Consider the following 20453-nt stretch of genomic DNA (forward strand, 5'->3'; position numbering starts at 1 on the left):
TTATTTCTGGCTATATATGAGTGTTAAGTGGAGACAAATTCATACAAAACTGCTAACTAAATGTCAAAAATGTGTTTTCACATTTCATCTCAAATATTTATTTGAAAAAATATTAATTAGAAAATATCTCAAATATTTATTAGAAAAAAAATTATTTTCTACTTTAAGTAGAAAATAATGACCTTAATAAATACATTAATAGCCATAGCTTTAACAATTCTTTTGAAAATCTATTATTTTTATTAAGTATATTTTATTATTACTGATATAAGTCCTATATTATAATGTAAGTACTCATTCATTCAACAATGATTAATAAATCTGTACACAGATTTGTGGTAACACCAATGTTGAGATTAATCACCCAATAGCTAGCCACCTGACCCCACTGTTTAACTGTTTATCTTGGAAGCATTTGAAAAAAAGAAAAAAAAAAACAAAAAAACAAAAAAACAAAAAACAAAAAACTTCTTACCCTACTATTTAAAAAAGAAAACTAAAAAAATTTTAAAGATGTCCATTTCACAATTACAGCTTTCCAACTTCAGTGTGATGTGGAAACCATGTTGTCTGTCTATTGGAGCATGTGAATAGATGAACCAGTTGTTAACTAACACAATTATTATCATTATTATTAACTATTAATAATTTCTTCTTTTGAAAAAAGTACCAAATATTCTATAATGTATAAAAATTGCTATATAGCAGTAGGTGAACCTGAATTTTTCAACTTCCCAATTACTAGAATTACAAGTACCTAGCACTAATTCTGTTCAATTTCCCTTTATTTTACTTCTTGTAAAATTCTTGGATTTACTGGGCACAGATAAAGAGGATCCAGATAGTCCTGATGAGACCCTTCAGGCCAAAAGCAGATAGTAGGGAGGAGAACTTCTCCTTCAGTGGACTAGGGAAGGAACATAGAAGGGAAGAGGGAGGGAGGGTGGTACTGGAAGGAGATGAGAAGGGGGCTAGAGCCAGGATACAAAGTGAATAAATTTTAGTTAATAATAATAATAACAATAATGAAAAATTTTAAACAGATTCTCTTTGGATGGTTTTCTGCAGATTACCTGTAACCCATGTTGCATTGTAGATGTTTTTATTCAATAATGACATAGCTTTCAGTAATTCTTAGGTTTTGTAGAAAGAATTGTTAACAGGATATAGATGACACCAGTAGAAGTAAGATTGGACTATATTTTTATCTTTTTTCTTATTTAACAATATGATTTTCATTAACATTTTATTTTTTAACTTCTAATTTCAGTATTATTATTATTATCATTATTTATTATAATTTATCCACTTTTTATCCCAGCTGTAGCCCCTCACTCATCTCTTCCTGGTTCCACCCTCATTCCTTCTTCACCTACCCCATATCCCTCCCCTACTCTATTGATAGGGAGGTCCTCCACCCCTACTATCTGACCCTAGCCTATCAGGTCTCATCAGGACCCTCTGGATCTTTTTCTCTCTGGTTTGATAAAGCCACCTTGCCAGGTGTTGGTGATCAAGAGTAGGCAACCAAGTTCATGCCAGTGACTGTTCCTGCTCCCCTTACTAAGGAACCCACATAGAGACTGTGCTGTCCATGGGCTATGTCTGAGCAGGGTGTCTAGGCCTCTCCATGCATGGTTCTTGGTTGATTCATCAGTCTCTGCAGGCCCCACCCCCCGGGCTCAGAGTTTTTGGCTCTATTGCTCTCCTTGTGGAGCATTGTGGATATTAACCATATAATATAGGACAAACATATTTATATCTTTTGTCATATTGATAACACTATTTGAATGTCTCCATGGCATCTTATGTTACTGCTATACTTTACATTTATATTTTTAGCTATCAGGACAAAAATTGATGAATACAAAGCAGCGATATATTAAAAGGTATTTTTGAAGTCTCATTGAAAGACAAATTATATGACATTTGAGAGATGGCGAAATGTGAACATAATAAAAATAAAAAGGACATGCTAGTATCCTTGGAGAGATGTGGTTAAATGTGGGCCCAAACTCACTGGTCACAAAACAATTGTGCCTAACTGCACAGAAATGAAGAAGCATTGACTATCAGGCAAATTGCTCTGCACATAGGGTATTCTACATAGTGTGACTCCACAGCAGCAGGAATTTACTTACAACATCGATGTCTAGACTGCAGAGCTTGAGGCTGACTGTACAGTTAATGTATTTGTGAGTGCCTAGAAAATGACAGGTCCTCGATAACATCAGCTTTTCTTCTTTCCTTTTAAGTAATAGTTTTTTACCTATAATATGAAAACAAAATATACTTTGGTTTTTTTTCCTAGAGCTGTCATTTCACAGCGCAAAATGTGTTGCATTTATTATTGCATAATCAGTGTCTTCTATCTGTGGACAAAATTACTATGTGTAGCTGATGAAAGGCAGATACAGTTGATGATGCTCAGAAACCATTTAGGAGTACTCCTTTGTTATGTCAAAGTTTTAAATGACAGTGTGTTAGACTAGGCAAGCATGCATAAGGCAGATGGAAAGAAATGATTCCTCTAAGTTTTCCTCTGATCCCTACATGCATGTATGTATGGCACATATGTACACACATAAAAATAAACAAAATGTGATAGGTATTTTGTTATATTGATGTTTTTGTTTCATGTTACCCATATGAAATCCTGTGTCAGAATTCTAGTGGTCAGGGGACTGAATCACCTTATACTGGAAAACAATACTTTCCAGGGAAGAAATATTATTACCTTGAAGAATAAGTGAATGCTTCCCTTCCTTGTGTTAAATAAAGAAAATTTTACTATGTTATTTTTTTTTTTTTTACTTCAGTGAGCATGCCATTTTCTCCAACATTCCCAAGGGAGATTTATGCTTATGAAAAGATAAAACTGAGCTGTACATGCAACTGAGACTCTATTCCCAAACGCAATACACAATTCAATGAATTAGACTTAACTGTCAGAAATGTTAATGTTGGTAAATGTAAATGTTGGTCCACAGGGTATTCAAAAGAGCCTTAGGCCAATTCAAATACAGGATATGTATCCCCAGCTCCAAACCAGTTTGGGGACCTTTATGATCAAAAAACTGATCTGTCATGTCATAAAACAGAAAAAGAAGGAAGTCTCAGATGCAGCTAAAATATTCTTGATCTTCATAGGGCTAAGAAATACTTACAGAAAAAAAAATCCTTTGAGGTAAGAGTAGATTAAGACTAATAGAAAGAAAGTTGGTAAAGAATCTTATAACTTAAAGATTTATAAACTTGGTGTACAATGACAAAACCTGAATACCCTCTTGAAGCACCATTTTAGCACTAAGTAGAAACTAAAATTATAATTCAATATAGGTATCAAATATACAGATACAATAATTAATGTGTTATTAGTAACATATTATTAATAATTAATGTGATGTTGGGTTAGTGAGATAGTAGTGATTGTTAAGTGTGAGTGTTTGCATCCTCAAAAGCTACATAAATATTAGGCAACTGTAGGAGCCTTCCTGTGACCCCATGCTCGGGGGTTAGAACTACTCCAGGGTGAGCTGGCTCTAGAGACTAGACCACTGGTGAGCTCTGAGTTCAACTACAGTGATGTGTGGTCAGCGTGACCCTTGACATCAATCCTTGGCTGCCACATGGACATGCATACACATGCATTAGTGACCACACAAGCCCCAACAAACACGTGACAGTGCACGTGCACATACACACAACAAACAGACATATGTGAAAACAGCTTTCATGTGCTCCTTTTTCATTTTACCAGTTTAATTTCTTTATTTTTAAAATTCTTTTACATGTTACATTGTTTCTTATTAATCCCCATCTCCCACTCCCTCTCTCCAAGCTTCCCAACACCTTAACTTATCACCCAACACCTTCCCAACTATGCATCTTTTTATAACCCACTAAATCCACTTAAAGCAGCCGGCATGTGTATGTTTATGAAAGGCATCCATTGTGCCGTGGGAAACCTATTCATTCCCTGCCATAAAAGAAAAGTGACTTGTCCTCCATCCATAGCCATCCCATCATCACTTATTAACTTCACAGTAAGGCTGTAGCACCTATCCCATTCATGACAACATTTATGAATGGCTTTATCACCTGCAGGAATAATAGATGCTGTGAATTTATGTGTGTAACACTGATTTCATGTCCATCGGGCAGACCGTCATATGCCCCTCCTCATTTTCTAGTCTTACACTTTCTGAATCCTCTTTCACCATGTTCTCTGAGCCTTCAAGTCAAGGGTATGATACAGGTTTTCTAGCAATGACTGTGCTCTAGCAGTCACTGATTCTTGCATCTTCAGAGTTATGTGTATGCATTAACCTTCTGCAATTAGAAGCTTCTCTGAAGAAACATGATAGCAGCACAAGTCTGTGATTATAAACATAAATATTTTGAGGGGAAAATGTTATGTATCTGTTTCTGATCTACACTTTTCATCATGACTTAATGCAGTAGGTCTAATAGCCACTGTAGTTTGCAGTATTGATGAACACAAACAATATTTTGAGATACCTGCCATTATTGTAATAAAAATAATAATATCTGTAATTTCTGTTGGTGACAAAGTAAGTTACAGTAGCTTATATCACCATACTTTGTTTTCTATATTGAATGCTAAAGTTCAGATAGAGAATAATTTTGTTAGGATATAGAAAACATGTAGACTACATTTTTCTATTGAGTTTATGTAACAAAGGAAAGATCAGTTGTCTAATATGGACATGAGTTTGATGACCAGATCTTTCCTGTTTTGTCTAGCAATATTTCTTCTTGTATCTCCTCTGGACTTCTAACTGACTAGAATGAAAAAGATATCTTCATCCACATGACCTTCAACGACCAGCCAGAGATCAGTACCTTGAAAAGGAACTGACTGAATGAAATGATTCTGCTTTCTTTGGGAAACAATACCATAGTTTTTGTTCTTGAGAACCACCAACAAACATTAAAGCTGTCAGCTCCTCCCTGAGTGCAGCAGTGAGCTCTAGAGTTTAGCACCCAGACCGCTTCAATCTCAAGAGAGGAATAAAACAGTTCTCCCTATATTCTCATCTATGCTTTGTAACTACTTGGAAATGTTGAGGTTTAATTGCTCTTACAGCCCAAGGAAAGCTCATTATATCTTCCAGAAAAGTGCAAAATAGATTGAGGCCATTCTACCATATTTGGTTCTGATCAAACACACCTGACGCCATTTCAGTTCATATTTCTTTCTCTGCCAAGTATGCTTGGTAAAAAGTGAAGCATATCCTTTAAGCTAAATAATTTTGTACTTCAAAAGTGATGAGACTGATTGTTTTCTGTCTCATTAAATCCTGCTATTTTACCATAAAGGGTATTTAAGTTTTATAAGTTTTAAACTCCATATATTTAGTCAATAGAAAAATATTAATAAGGTATGTTTTATCAGTTTTCTTAACATGACATATTTAACACAAGTTCACTGTGTATCAAGGCACTGTACTTGACTATACAGGTACAAATAATATCAGAAGCACAGAAATGTTGACTTAATACTCTAACAATCTAGAAATAGATATGCATATTAATAAGCCACAAAAATAATGACAGATATTATTACAGATGGCAATCTTTCTCCTGAAATTACCTAATGGAAAGCCATACAACAATAGGGACTTTATAAAACTTAGAAATCAAGACAGTCTTCCGGTGAGAGCAACACTGAGTATAAACCTTAGTAGCAAATGTTACTAAGAAGTTTTCTCTAAAAATCATTTTAAACTAACGTATTTGTACTTAAAATATCTTTTTTAAAGTAGCAGATTAGCATCACTTAAAATGTCTCTGAAAACTCAATTCCAACTAAACCACATGAAGGATTTTAGCTTCACAAAGCATCAATAATTCATTAGCAGTCAACTTAAATGGTTGTCATTGTCGTGTATGCTTTATCACAAGATCACAGCTTTATGCCTGTCACAGAGGTGCGATTGCAGGAATGGAAGGTTGCTACTTTTGAGTGCTGAGATTCTCATAGAGGTGAGGAGAATGTCCAGGAACTAGATAGTCATGTTGGTGACCAGGCAAAACTCACTCCACTTTCTACTGTAAGGAATTGTCTTTTATGGCATGTGTATCATGTCTCAATGTCTAAAATGGGGAGTCCAAATCAGTGATATTCCATTCAAATAAGCATATGTATCCCCAGGACTGCTAATAAATTTCCATGTCAGAAGAAATGATCTATCCAAGGATGACAGCTAACTCTTAGCACCTGTTATTGAGTACCTCTTTCTCTGGAAGTATAAACTGACCAGAGGCAGATCAATACTCTTATCAGTGCAGTGTTAGGTAAAGGCAATATCTTCCTTGTGAACAATATCAAATGAATGAGTCCAAACCATCAGTGAGGTGACAGGATGGAGTTTATACACAATTGAGTTTACATAATAAGTCATTAAAGTGGCTTACATGGCTAGTTATTGCCATTTTGTAAAAAAAAAAAAAAAAAAAAAAAACACACTATTAACAGTAATATGATGGAGTGAGTGACGACTCAGTAGTTAATATTTCCTGCTTTACTTGCAGACAACCTGTGTTTGGTTTCTGGAGCACATACTGGGTGGCTCATAACCTTTTCTAACTTCAGTGCCATGGAATCGCTGTCTTCTGGACTCTGTAGGCACCTGCTTCAAACACAGGCCTTTCCTCACCCCAACACATAGTCATAAGCAAAAGTAAAATCAATATTTGAAAATAGCTTTGAAATAATATGAACTTATAAAACAAAATTATTATAGGGAGAACAATTTTAGCTTATTTTCTGAAGTAAACAAAACAAAGAAAAACTCATGGCCATATTATTTTACTGTTTTACTAGTAAATACACCAGAATATACCAAAATGTATCAGCCCATAAAAGTTAAATGAAATTAAGTTTAATTATAATTCAAAGGAGTATTTATCAGCATTATGAATTCAAAGAGAAAAAAAAATCACCATTGGAGTCTTTTTCTCTGAGGAAAGCAAGCAAAATGAAATACTTAGGTTTATAGAGGAAACATGAACAGAAACATGAAAGTGATAGCAGGATATTTGGATATTTTCACAAAGATCAAGATTTTGAACAAACATGAGAAAGGAAAACATCAACTTTAATTTTAAGGTCAATAGTAGAAATAATAGCTGTCTGTGTTAAAATTCACAGCAGAGAGTTTAAGGGTCTGGAAAGGTTTTAGGTCTTAAAACAATGCTCCACAGGGATCTTTCAAATGTGTTCCATAAGAGAATTTATGCCTTGTGACATTCAATCAGGCTATATCAGGGCATAAGTAATTTATGAGAAGTGGAGCAGCAGTTTTGTAAGGTACAGCAATTCTTTCAAACTGAGGGATCACAGGTCGCAGCTAGTAAATTATTGATTTAATATAGTGCATTGCTCTTCTGTGACCTGTAAGAAGTTGTTGCTTTTCAAAGTACCTACCTTGGTTTCTGAGAATAATTTATATATCATAATTTTCATTATACAGTGTATTTGATAATAAATTATACATTACAAAGGTAAAGAGAGAGATAGGAAATTTCAAGTAGCTTGAGGCTATGTACCATGTATTATGAAATCTCTAGGATACCTGAACACTCCAGAAGTATCTGTCCACATAAATGTTTGCTGTTCTATTTTCACTTTGCAGCGAAGTGACGTTTACTCTTCTTTTCTATCACACACATGTGTCCTGGCTCAAATCAAAAGCAAAAAGCCTCTTTCATTGAAAAAAAAAATCTACAAAACGTGGTTCCTCTTTTCTTTGCTATCTTTACCATTGCATAAGTAATTCATTAATAAAGTAATCATAGGTGCATGAAAATTTGGTCTTAAGTCCATTTTACATACGGTATTTGGTTTCTGATTTTGTGGTTTGTGTCCATGTGTGCAACTTCTTGTGTTTGTGTGTTTGTATGTGTGTGTGTTTGTGTGTGTGTGTGTGTGTGTGTGTGTGTGAGAGAGAGAGAGAGAGAGAGAGAGAGAGAGAGAGAGAGAGAGAGAGAGTGTTTCCTGGGATTGTTGTTATTGTAGTTTGGTTTGTTTTTTGTGTTTGTTTATGCTTGAGACTTTTCTTCCCTTTTTTTAAAATTATAGCTTCCAGATTCTGGCTATTACGATTAAAGCTGCTATGAACATACTTGAGCAAATGTCCTTGTTGTATGGTTGAGAATCCTTTGGATATATGCCTAGGAGTGGTTTAGCTGGATCTTGAGGTAGCAGTATTCCTAATTTTCTGAGACAGCACCAGATTGATTTCCAAAGTGGTTATACAAGGTTACTTTCCCACCAGCAATAGAGGAGGGTTCCCCTTTCTCCACATCCTCTCCAGCATGTGTCATTCCTTCAGTTTTTGAACTTAGCTATTCTGATGGATGTGAGGTAGAATCTCAGGGTTGTTTTGACATGCATTTCCCTGATGACTAAGGACATTGAGCATTTAAATGTTTCTCTGCCACTCTATATTTCTCTGTTGAGAATTCTTTGTTTAGCTCTGTAGCCCATTTTTTAATTGGATTACTTGGTGTGTTGGTGTTGAACTTCTTGAGTTCTTTATATATTCTGGCTATTAGCCTTCTGTCAGATGTTCAGTGTCCCTCAACTGAAGAGTGGATACAGAAATTGTGGTTCATTTACACAATGGAATACTACTCAGCAATTAAAAACAAGGAAATCATGAAATTTGCATGGAAATGAACAGAACTAGAGAAGATCATCCTGAATGAGGTGACCCAGAAGAAGAAAGATACACATGGTATATAGTCACTTATAAGTAGATATTAGACATATGATAAGCATACTAAAATTATAGTCCTAAAGAAGCTAAACAACAGGAGGATCCTAGAGAAGAAGCCAAAAGCTCACGCAGAAGGGCAAACAGGATAGACATTGTAAGTAGAAGAGAAGGAACATGTTAGAAACTTTCTTCAGGTGACCTTTGAAAGACTACCCACCAGGGTATCGAAGGAGATGCTTAGACTCATAGCCAAACTTTGGGCAGAGTGCAGGGAATCTTAAGAAAGAAGGGAGAGAAAGGAAGACCTGGAGGACTCAGGAGCTCCACAAGGAGACCAACAGAGCCAAAAAAAAAAAAAACAAAAACCCTGGGTCCAGGGTTGTCTGCAGAGACTAATACTCCAAACAAGGACCATGCATGGAGAGGACCTAGAACCCCTGTTCAGAGGAAGCCCATAGGCAGCTCAGTTTCCAAGTGGGTGCCCTCATAAGAGGATCAGGGGCTGTCTCTGACATGAACTCAGTGGCTAGCTCTTTGATCACCTCTCCTTGGGGGGTGCAGCCTTGCCAGGCCACAGAGGAAAATGATGCAGCCCTGATGAGACCTGATAGGCTAAGGTCAGATAGAAGGGGAGGAGGACCTACCTGTATTCATGAATTAGGGAGGGGGAATACAGGAAGTATAGAGACAGTGGGTAAAACAGGTGCAACTACAGCTGGAATATAAAGTGAATAAATTGTAATAAATAATAATAATAATAATAAATTTAAAAAACAAAAAACAAACAAAACAGAATTATTTGCTTATTCTTCTTTTACATATTACCTCAGTTTCTACTCCCTCCACTCCCCCCAGTTACTCTTGTCCCTCTTCCCTCCCCCCAGGACCCACTCCTTCTACATTTCCCTTCAGAAAAGAACAGTCCTCCCAGGATTATCAGTCACACAGGGCATAAGAAGTTACAATAAGACTTGGTACATACCCTCATCAAGGCTAAGCTTGGCGACCCAGTAGGAGGAAAAGAATCCCAAAAGCCGACAAAAAAATCAGAGGCAACCCCCATTCCCAAAATAACACCAAGCTACACAACCATAACAAATATGCTGAAGACCTAGCTCAGACCCATACATGCTCCCTGGTTGCTGCTTCAGTCTCTGGGAGCCCCGGGGAGTCTGCTTAGTTGATTCTGTGGGCTCTGTTCTGATGTCCTCAACCCCTCTGGCTCCTACAGTCATTCCTCTCCCTCTTCATCTGGGCTTCTGAGCTCCACTTAATGTTTGGCTGTGGGTCTTTGTATCTGCTCCCAACATTTGCTGGATGAGCACTCTCTGATGACAATTATGTTAGGCTCCAGTTTATGAGTATCGAAGAATATCATTATTTCATTGACTTTTTTGTTTTGTCTTGTTTTGTCTGTCATGTTTAGTTTTTTCCTAGGTCTCAAGGTTATCCAGCATCTGGTTCTTGGCTATCCAGGCAGTGGCAGGCTGGCCACTCACCATTACTCTAGCAATTATTTTTTTTTTGAAAGTGGGAAGCATTTTATTTTTAGGTTCAAATAGTATAACAGTTTACCTTACTGAAACATCACAAAAACCTAATAAAGTCAGCCTGACCAAGGTGGCAATTGGCTAATTCATTTGTTTATTGAATAAAAATTGTCTGAATTTTCCACTGTTGGTTAGAAAAAATCAGGATTATGAACTACGGCATGTGACAACACTGAGAGCTGAGATAGATCATATGTGTGTATTTAATTTCTATGTTTTTTTTTGTCTCTTTTATATTAATTACAGTTTATTCACTTTATATCCCAGCTGTAGCCCCCTCCTTCATTCTCTCCCAACCCAACACTCCCTCTCTCATCTCCTCCCATGCTCCTCTCCAAGTCCACTCACAGGGGAGGTCCTCCTCCCATTCCCTCTGACTCTAGGCTATCAGGTCTCATCAGGACTGGCTGAATTATCTTCCTCTGTGGCCAGGTAAGGTCGCTTCCCCTTCAAGGGGAGGCAAACTAAGAGCCAGCCACTGAGTTCATGTTAGAGACAGTCCCTTTTTCCTTTACTAGGGCACCCACTTGGAGACTGAGCTGCCATGGGCTACACCTGTGCAGGGGTTCTAGGTTATCTCCATGTGTGGTTGGAGTATCAGTCTAGATTTTTTGGTTCTATTGATCTTCTTGAGTAGCTCCTGTTCCCTCCAGGTCTTTCTATTTCCCCCTCCTTTCATAAGATTCCCTGCACTCTGCCCAATGTTTGGTTATGAGCCTCAGCATCTGCTTTGATACACTGCTGGGTAGAGTCTTTCAGAGACCCTCTGTGGTAGGCTCCTGTCTTGCTTCCTGTTTCCTCCCTCTTCAAATGTCAGTGCCGTTTGCCTTTCTGAGTGAGGATTGATCATCTTACCCTGGGTCCTCCTTCTTGCTTAGCTTATTTAGGTGAACAGATTTTAGTATGTTTACCCTATAATATATGTCTAATATCCACTTATAAGTGAGTATATATCGTGTGTGTCTTTCTGCTTCTAGGATACTTCCCTGAGGATGATCTTTTCTAGATCCCACCATTTGCCTGCAAATTTCATGATTTCCTTGTTAATTGCTGAGTAATATTTTCTTGTGTAAATGTACCACAATTTCTGTATCTATTTCTCAGTTGAGGGACATCTGGGTTGTTTCCAGCTTCTGGCTATTGCAAATAAAGCTGCTATGAACATGGTTGAGCAAATGTCCTTGTTGTGTACTTGAGCATATTTTGAATATATGCCTAAGAGTAGAATAGCTCGATCTTGAGGAAGCATTATTCCTAATTTTCTGAGAAAGCACCCGATTGATTACCAAAGTATTTGTACAAGTTTACATTCCCACCAACAATGGAGGAGGGTTCTCCTTTCTCCACATCCTCTCCAGCATGTATTATCACTTGAGTTTTTTATCTTAGCCATTCTGATGGGTATAAGGTGAAATCTCAGGGTAGATTTGATTCACATTTTCCTGATAACTAAGGATGTTGAGCATTTCTTTAAGTATTTCTCTGCCATTCTATATTCCTCTATAGAGAATTCTCTGTTTAACTATGTACCCCATAATATCCACTTATAGTGAGAAAATAGCATGTTAGTTTTTCTGGTTCTGGCTTACCTCATTCAGGTTGATTTTTTTTCCTAGGTCTATCCATTTAAGTCTAAATTTCATGATATCATATTGTTTAATAGCTGAGTAAAACTCCTTGTGTAAATATACCACATTTTTTATTCGTGCTTTGGTTGAGGGATATCGAACATGTTTCCAGTTTCTAGGTACTATAAATGCAGCATCTATTAATAGAGAAGAATGAGAATTTTCAAAAGAAGAATCGCAAATGGCTGGAAAATACTTAGAGACATGTTCAAGATCCTTAGCCACCAGGAAAATGAAAATCAAATTGACTTTAAGAGTCTGTCTTACCCAGGGTAAGATGATCAATCCTCACTTAGAAAGACAAATGGGAGGTGCATCGGACATAGGAGAAAACAAGTAACAGGACAGGAGCCTACCACAGAGGGCCTCTGAAAGACTCTATTTAGCAGTGTATCAAAGCAGATACTAAGACTCGTACCCAAACCTTCGGCAGAGTGCAGGGAATCATATGAAAGAAGGGGGAGTTTGTATAACGTGGAGAGGGCAGGAGCTCCACAAGGACCAAATATATCTGGGCACAGGTCTCTTTTCTGAGACTGACACTCAACCAAGGACCATGTATGGATATAACCTAGGACCTCTGCTCGGATGAAGCCTGTGGTAGCTCAGTAACCAACTGGTTTCCCATAGTAAGGGGAACAGGGACTATTTCTGACAGGAACACATGGCAGGCTCTTTGACCTCCCCACCCCCCAAGGGAGGAGCAGTCCTGCTAGGCCACAGAGAAGGACTTTGTAGCCAGTCCTGAAGATACTTGATAAAACAGGGTCAGATGACAGGGGAGGAGGTCCTCCCCTATCAGTGGACTTGGAAAGGGGCAGGGAGGAGATGAGAGAGGGAGGGTTTGGGAGGGAGCAGATACAGCTGGGATACAGAGTTAATAAAATGTAACTAATAATAATAAAAAAATTAAATTAAAAAAAATTAAAATTAAAAAAAAGAGTCTATCTTACACCTGTCACAATGGCTAATATCAGAAGCTCAATGGCGATACATGCTGGCAAGGACATGGAGCAAGGGAACATTCCCCTATTGCTGGTGCAAACTTGTACAGTCACTTTGAAAATCAATAAAACTGTTCCTCAGAAAACTGGGAATAGATACTTAATTTTTTTTAAAAGAGAAAGGGAAATAGCATGGAGTTAGATAAGTGGGGGGGGGAGTATCTGAGAATAGCTAAAGAGGGAAAAAGCATGATTAGAATACATGGTGTGAAAATCAAAACATTAATTTTAAAAAGAGAATTTAATCGGTGTGCATTGTGACTTTACACACTGAATGTAGGTTGTCCCATGTAGATACAGTATTAGTGTGGATTACTTACTTCCAGTTGGCATGGATTTGCTGTTCCCGCTGTGAAATGCAGTATCGGTGCAGCCCTCATTTAAATATTACACCATTGGTTATACTCAAATGTTTAAAGACACTTATCTTCCATTTAGCATTAACCTAGGTATAAAGCAGAAGTGAGTCCCAGTATCCAAATATATAGCAAAAACGGAGTCTGAATTAGAGAAAGAAAACAATGTTACATATGGTTCATTAGTAGAGGAAGGATCTATTTGGGTTTAGGTGAGTTTTCTAGCATAATTTCTACTAAAGAGAATTGTGTTGTATGCTTTAGATATCATTGTACAGCAGTCTGGCATTGCTAATTACAGATTACTTAATTATCTAACAGGAATTTATAGAGATTTTTTTTTACATTATAATGTTCTTTAAAAAAGGTGAACCATGATAAGACTTGCATGTTAGAAAAATCAATAGCAGGTATAAGAGCACCTGTGACTGGAATAGCCATGTGGAAATTGTTGAGAGTCTGAATTGTAACAGATAAAGCAGAACAGATAGAGAGAAGCTGATAAACTACCCTGGTGTATAAACAGCAAATCATTGTTTTATTTGACCTTGAGTCAGGAAGAGGGAATAAGATTAACAGCCTGTTTTAGAAAGAGAATGTTCACATCTTAAGTGTCTAAAATAATTGAGCTCTGTATGTACACACAAAATGTAATATTCCAATGCTGCAATGTAATATAATTAATTATAATCAGCCATGTAAACATTAGGATAATTGCCAGGATGGCACATTTCAGCAACATCAGTGTTTTATTTTGCTAAGTGTGTTCTAAAGAATTCTGGACCTAAATATAAGATATAACTCAAAAAATAGTTTTCTATCATCAGATAGTTTTTAATACATTCATAGAATTTCTTAAACCATAATATTATGTAAGAAACATAAACAATACATTTTATTTCTTTTTTCATTACTGCATTTAATCAGAAAATTGTAACTTTTTATCAAAATATAGGTTCTGATGCTTACCATACACCCCAACCATAGTTTTCTCTTCTTCTACTCCTCCCAGCTGCCCCAAACCTCCCCTCTTCTCCATATCCACTCCCCCTTCCTATCCTCTTCAGAAAAGAGCTACTCTCCATGAGAAAACAGCCAAACACCACAAAAATATATAATAAGACAAAGCAAAGGCACTCACATTGAGGCTTGACCAGGTAATCAATTAGAAGAAATAGGAGTCCCAAGAGCAGACAAAAGTGACAAAGACATGCCTGCTCCCACTCCTAGGGGTCTCACAAGAAGACCTAGTTAACAGCCATTGCATATGAGCAAACAGCTTGATGCAGTTCCATCCAGGCCCAGCGCTTGCCCTTTAGTCTCTGTGAGAACATGTGAGTCCTGTTTAGTTGACACAATGGGCCTAATATATACCATCAAAATATAATTTTATAATAATTTGAAATGATGGGCATGTAGGTCCTCCTGTTTGAAGTCTTGTGGGAAAGGTCTCTTCCAAAAAATGCCAGTTGGAAGAAAGGAAGAAAAGTTCTTCATATAACTTTTTATCCTCTAATTATTAAGATGAAGGAAGTCTAAAGCTGCACTTTCTCCAACTTCACAACTGTGATGAAATTGAAATTTTCAATGGGGAGAAAGAACATGTAGAGATGCTAGTATTAGAGGACAGATCTTAGAAGATTCGGTGTAGTCTGTTTTTATTGCATTAAACAGATCTATCACACCAGGTCTCACTCTGTTAGCACTGCTCCTATTTTGTATAATCCCATACTTCTCAATTATTCTCAAGGAGCATAATCTTGGGCTTCATTGGCTATGATTTTTGTCATTTTGACTAAAAGAAACAAAGAACTAAGGTTACCAGGAATGTAACCAGCAGTGGTTCTCAACCTTCCTAATGCTGTGACCCTGTAAAGAAGTTCTTCATTAAAATTATTTTCATTGCTACTTCATAAACTGTAACTTTGTAACTGTCATGGATCATAATGTAAATACATGTATTTTCCAATGGTCTTAGGCGACCCTTATGAAAGGGTTTTTGAGTCTCAAAGGAGTTGCAGACCTACAGGTTGAGAACTGCCAGTTCATAGAATAGTAATTAGCAAACATAGGGCATCAAGTAAACATTCATCTTTATATATCCATGCAGAAATCCTCATGTTTATAAATAAAATTTTCAGCCAAAGTCCTTAATTTGCATTATTCAAAATGCAACACAGGAAACAAACCAAAGGTGATAGGAAAAGAAAATGTGGAATTCCACATGTTTTCTCGCAACTTATTCACAGAGATAAACCTGAATTAAACGACATAATTTCCATTTATTCTACCCAAATATACAAGTAAAGATTCCTACCATGTATATTCAAAGTATTGTTCTAAGGTTAGAAAACCTTAAAATCAGAAAGAAAGTAAATGTACAGCACACTGTTCTTTTGTGGAACAATCTCTCACCATAGCGTTAGCAGTTAAATAAGGTTATATAATCACTGAAATAAGAATATATCTAACTACTCTCATTTCAAAAGATAATAGATAACCAGAACATGAATCTTTCGGTTGCTATCATTCTATCAACTTATTGTTTCTTGAAAGTTCTGAATTCATTATTTTAATTCCAACTATTTAATGCATTTTTATTTAATTAAAAAACATGAAATAATCAGTCACAGCCTTGGTCAATACAAAATTGTGGCTTGCTTTAAAAATATTACTTGATTTTTTTTTTAAGTTTTACTAGAAATTCATCAGAAGCTTAGACTTTTCAAACTGTCACAGTACTTGAGATGCCTAGATGTACTTTTTATAAAACAAAACAAGTATTATTTAATAGATTCCAAATGTAAACCTAAACCTAGTACTTATTTACTGTTTGTATTGCTGTGATAAAATACCATGACAAAAGCAAGTTCAGAGAGTTTTTTCTTTAATATTTTTATTTATATTTTTATATTAATTACAGTTTATTTACTTTGTATCCAAGCTGTAGCCCCCTTCCTCATTCCTTCCCAATCTCATCCTCCCTCATCTCCTCCCTGCCCCTCCCCAAGTCCACTGATAGGGGAGGTTCTCTTCCCCTTCCATCTGACCCTAGCTTATCAGGTCTCAACAGGACTGGCTGCAATGTCCTCCTCTGTGGACTAGCTAGGCTGTTCCTCCCACGGGGGGTGGGGAGGTCAAAGATCCACAGAGTTCATACCAGAGACAGTCCCTGTTCCCCTTACTAGGGTACCCACTTGGAGACTGAGCTGCCACGGGCTACATCCAAACAGGGTTCTAGGTTATATCCATGTATGGTCCTTGGTTGGAGAATCAGTATCAGACAAGCCCCTGTGCCCAGATATATTTGGTCCCTGTAGAGCTCCTGTTCTCTCCAGGTCTTACTAACTCTCTTCTTTCATATGATTCCCTGCACTCTGCCCAAAGTTTGAAGAAAGAGGTTTTTGAGTAGCTCATTGCACATTAGTAGCAAATAGCAGAAGATCAAGACAACAGGTCACATTGCTCAGTCAGGAAGCCAGGCTAGATGAATATGTTTGCCCAACTCAGTTTCTCTTTTTCCTGTAGTCCAGGATCCAAGCACAGGGGATGGTGCCACTTACAGTGTGTCTTTCCACTTCAACAGTCTAATTATGATTAAGGTGACAGTGGAGACTAACAATCACAGATTTACCCTTTGAAAAATAAACATCCCAAAACATCACTTTTTTGTTAGGATACTTTTTTATTTATTACAATTTATTTACTTTGTATCCGAGCTGTAGTCCCTTCCCTTGTCCCCAACCAATCCTACCCTCCCTCCCTCCCTCCTCTCCTCCCCTGCCCCTCCCCCAATTCTCTGATAGAGGAGGTCCTTCTCCCCTTTCATCTGCCTGTCATGTCTCATCAGGACTAGATGCAGTGTCTTCCTCTGTGACCTTTGAAGGCTTTCCCCCCACCTCAGAGGGAGATGCTCAAGGAGCTTGCCACTGAGTTCATGTCAGAGAGAGCCCCTGTTCCCTTCACAAGGAAACTCACTTGGAGACTGAGCTACCATGGGCTAAATCTGTGCAGTGGTTCTAGGTTATCTCCATGCATGGTCCATGGTTGTACTATCAGTCTCAGAAGCCAAAACAATACAATGAAAAAAAAAAAGACAGCATATTCAACAAATGATGCAGGTCTGATTGGATGTCCACATGCAGAAAAATGCAAATAGATCCATATTCATGCCCCTGCACAAAACTGAAGTCCAAGTGGATCAAAGACCTCAACATAAAACCAGACACACTAAACCTGTTAGAAGAAAAAGTGGGGAAGAGCCTTGAACTCATTGGCACAGGAGACAACTTCCTGAATAGAACACCAACAGCACAGGCTCTAAGATGAACACTCAATAAATGGGACCTCATGAAACTGAAAAGCTTCTGTAAAGCAAAGGTAACCCCGCACCTGTAGCTTGGCTCCTATAACACACATGGTCTCTAACTTATATTAACTATACTCCATTTCTTAGGCATCCCTTGCAAACATGACATGGTCCTGGAACCTCCATTATTTTGTGATCCTCTTTTAGCTTCACTTACACCTTCACAGTATAGCCTAGTGGGCTTTCTTGCATGAATCCAATTCTGCCACAGAGAGCCTGGTTTCACATGCTCTCTGAAACTATGCCAGCAAGTCTAACACCACATGGACAGCACTACCAAACTATAACGCAAGCTAGAGTTATATAACCTGGCCGCTTACACTGACATTGACACAGCTTCTTTGAGCATCATTACTGTTGCCCCAGGCTGCAGATCTCTTTAATATTTACAGCTGCCCACACAGTACCAGTCTGAATACTTTCCTCTCTTAAAATTCTCTTCTAAACAAATTAGCTCGTTTCCTTTCAATTTAGTTTCACTCAGATTCCTAGGACTGGTGAAAGAAAACCAGAATCTTAAAAACACACAAAAAGACCCATACACAAAAGGTTCCTTCTCAGTTTTTCTGTACACCTCTGAAATCTCTTGAGCTATATAACAACTGTTCACATTTCCTGGAACATTCTTGTCTTCCAAGCAATTTGTTTAAAAAAAATTTTTTTAAATAAGTAGATAAGTAAAACCATACCAAAGAATCAAACTGATAAGTTTCAATAATGACAATAGAAGAGGAAAAATAAGTTTTCGCACAAACCATATTTTTTCTCTGAAAAGAAACACCCTTTTAACACTTTCAGTGAGTATATTTATTTCCGGGTCTTCTATTTGATTCCATTGATCTACCATTCTATTCTGTTTCTACGCCAGTACATGCAGTTTTTATTACTATTGTTCTGTATTACAGCTTGAGATCAAGGATGTAGATACCTCCAGACAATCTGTTGTTGTACAGAATTGTTTTAGCAATTCTGCATTTTTGTTTTTCTATATGAAATTGAAAATTGTTCTTTCAAGGTCTATAAAGAATTCTGTTGGTATATTCATTGCAATTGCATTGAATCTGTAGATTGCTTTTGGCAGGATGGCCATTTTCACTATGTTAATCCTACTGATCCATGAGCATGGGAGATCTTTCCATCTTCTGATAGTTTTTCAAATTCTTTCTTCAGAAACTTGAAGTTTTCTTCAAACTTTTACCTGCTTGGTTAGAGTCACACCAAGGTACTTTATGTTATTAGTGGTTGCTCTAAAGGTGTTGTTTCCCTAATTTCTTTCTCAGCCCTTTTGTCTTTTGTATGCAGGAGGGCTACTGTTTTTTGTTTTGTTTTGTTTTGTTTTAGTTAATCTTGTATCCAGCCACTTTGCTGAAGTAGTTTATAACCTGAAGGCATTCTCTGGTAGAATTTTGAGGGTCTCTACTTGTGCCTCTACATGTACCTCTATTTGTTTGGCTGTATTTGTATTTCTTTGAGAGCTTTCTTTGTTTCCTTTTTGCATGCCTCTAACAACTGGATGAGCATAGCTTTAAAATCATTTTCCCGAGTTTCCTATGAATTAGCATATCCATTGATTTTTGGGGTAGGTGGTGAAGCCAGGATGTCCTAATTTTTGTTGGATGTGTTCTTATGCAGACCGCTAACCATCTGCTTATCAGTAACCTTCCTTGCTTGTTTTTGGAGTCTGTACTTCAGATTGGGTCTATCTGTCTCTGTTCTCTGGAATATTTTTCAGGAACTTGAGATAGGTCCACTGGCTTGAGAGTGGATGCTGGTGTTTCAGCTGTGGCTAAGGGAGGAAGGTCACAGGCACATATGTGCAAGCACCGGCATGTCCACGGCAGTGTGCCTTGAGGGAGAGGGTGCTTAAGTGTGGAGTGCTGTTGCGATTTAAGAGTGCATTGCCTGTGCCATTTCAGCCACTGAGTGGAGGTTCTTGCTTGGGGAAATCACTGTTGCCTCAGCCATCAGGGATACCCTTGCTTGGGGGAAGGGGAAGTGCAGGGAGGATGAATATTCATCACTCTCAGTCCCAGGAGACTTCCACAGTTGATCTGGTTCCAAACAGTCCCAGCTCACTGGTTGTCCCCGCTTGCCCAGGAAGCCTCAATGTGGATGTTCTGACTTCAGCTGCCTCTCCACTCACTAAATTCAGAGTTCCAGATCCTGTGCCCCTCAGATTCGTTGGACACTGGTCGCTGACATCTTAGACCACCTCCAAGGAAATAATTTCTATAGTTTAAATTTTAATGACCAATTTTGTGTATATCGATAAGATATTAATATCTTAAATTTTTGGAATGTTTTGTAAAAATTACATATCATTTTTGTTCAACAGCACCCTGTGGAAGTCGTTCAACGGGCTCAGAAGGCACTGTGCTATCACCAAACTACCCCAAAAATTACAGTGTGGAACACAATTGTGTTTATTCTATAGCAGTTCCCAAGGAGTTTGGTAAGTAAGAGTCACCATACCTTCTTGCATTTCTAGACATGCTTGATTTTCATTGCATGGTATTTGAACAATTTTCATGAGACTGTCTGCGCAGAGTGCTTTTCTCTGTAATTGTTTAGGTGGTAGCTTTGTGATAAAATTGAGGTCATTTTATTTAATCTGAATCAACAGTCAAGTATACAGGTGAACAACAATACAAAAATGAAAACAGGATTGTTTTTTAAATTTTAAAAGTAAGAACATCCAGTAACCTTGCAAGTGCCTTGACATTGGGATTACATAAAACGAGAAATTACTGAAGCAAGGAGAACTATAAATCTGCTATGCAATATAGACATAAATTCTAA

General features: G+C 37.5%; 1 protein-coding gene across 1 annotated transcript in view; it reads left to right on the plus strand.

Moving 5' to 3' along the window:
- Csmd3 (CUB and Sushi multiple domains 3) overlaps positions 1-20453 on the plus strand; it is a gene marked incomplete at its 5' end in the record, with an annotated part of 1006505 nt that overhangs the window by 724581 nt on the left and 261471 nt on the right. Inside the window, one exon of the mRNA XM_055626685.1 lies at positions 19990-20106. Coding sequence (XP_055482660.1) covers positions 19990-20106 — 117 coding nt within the window. The remainder of the gene's footprint in view (positions 1-19989; positions 20107-20453) is intronic.

Source organism: Psammomys obesus, unplaced genomic scaffold (genome assembly GCF_907164565.1).
Source record: "Psammomys obesus unplaced genomic scaffold, mPsaObe1.curated_primary_1811, whole genome shotgun sequence".
NCBI classification, from domain to species: domain Eukaryota; kingdom Metazoa; phylum Chordata; class Mammalia; order Rodentia; family Muridae; genus Psammomys; species Psammomys obesus.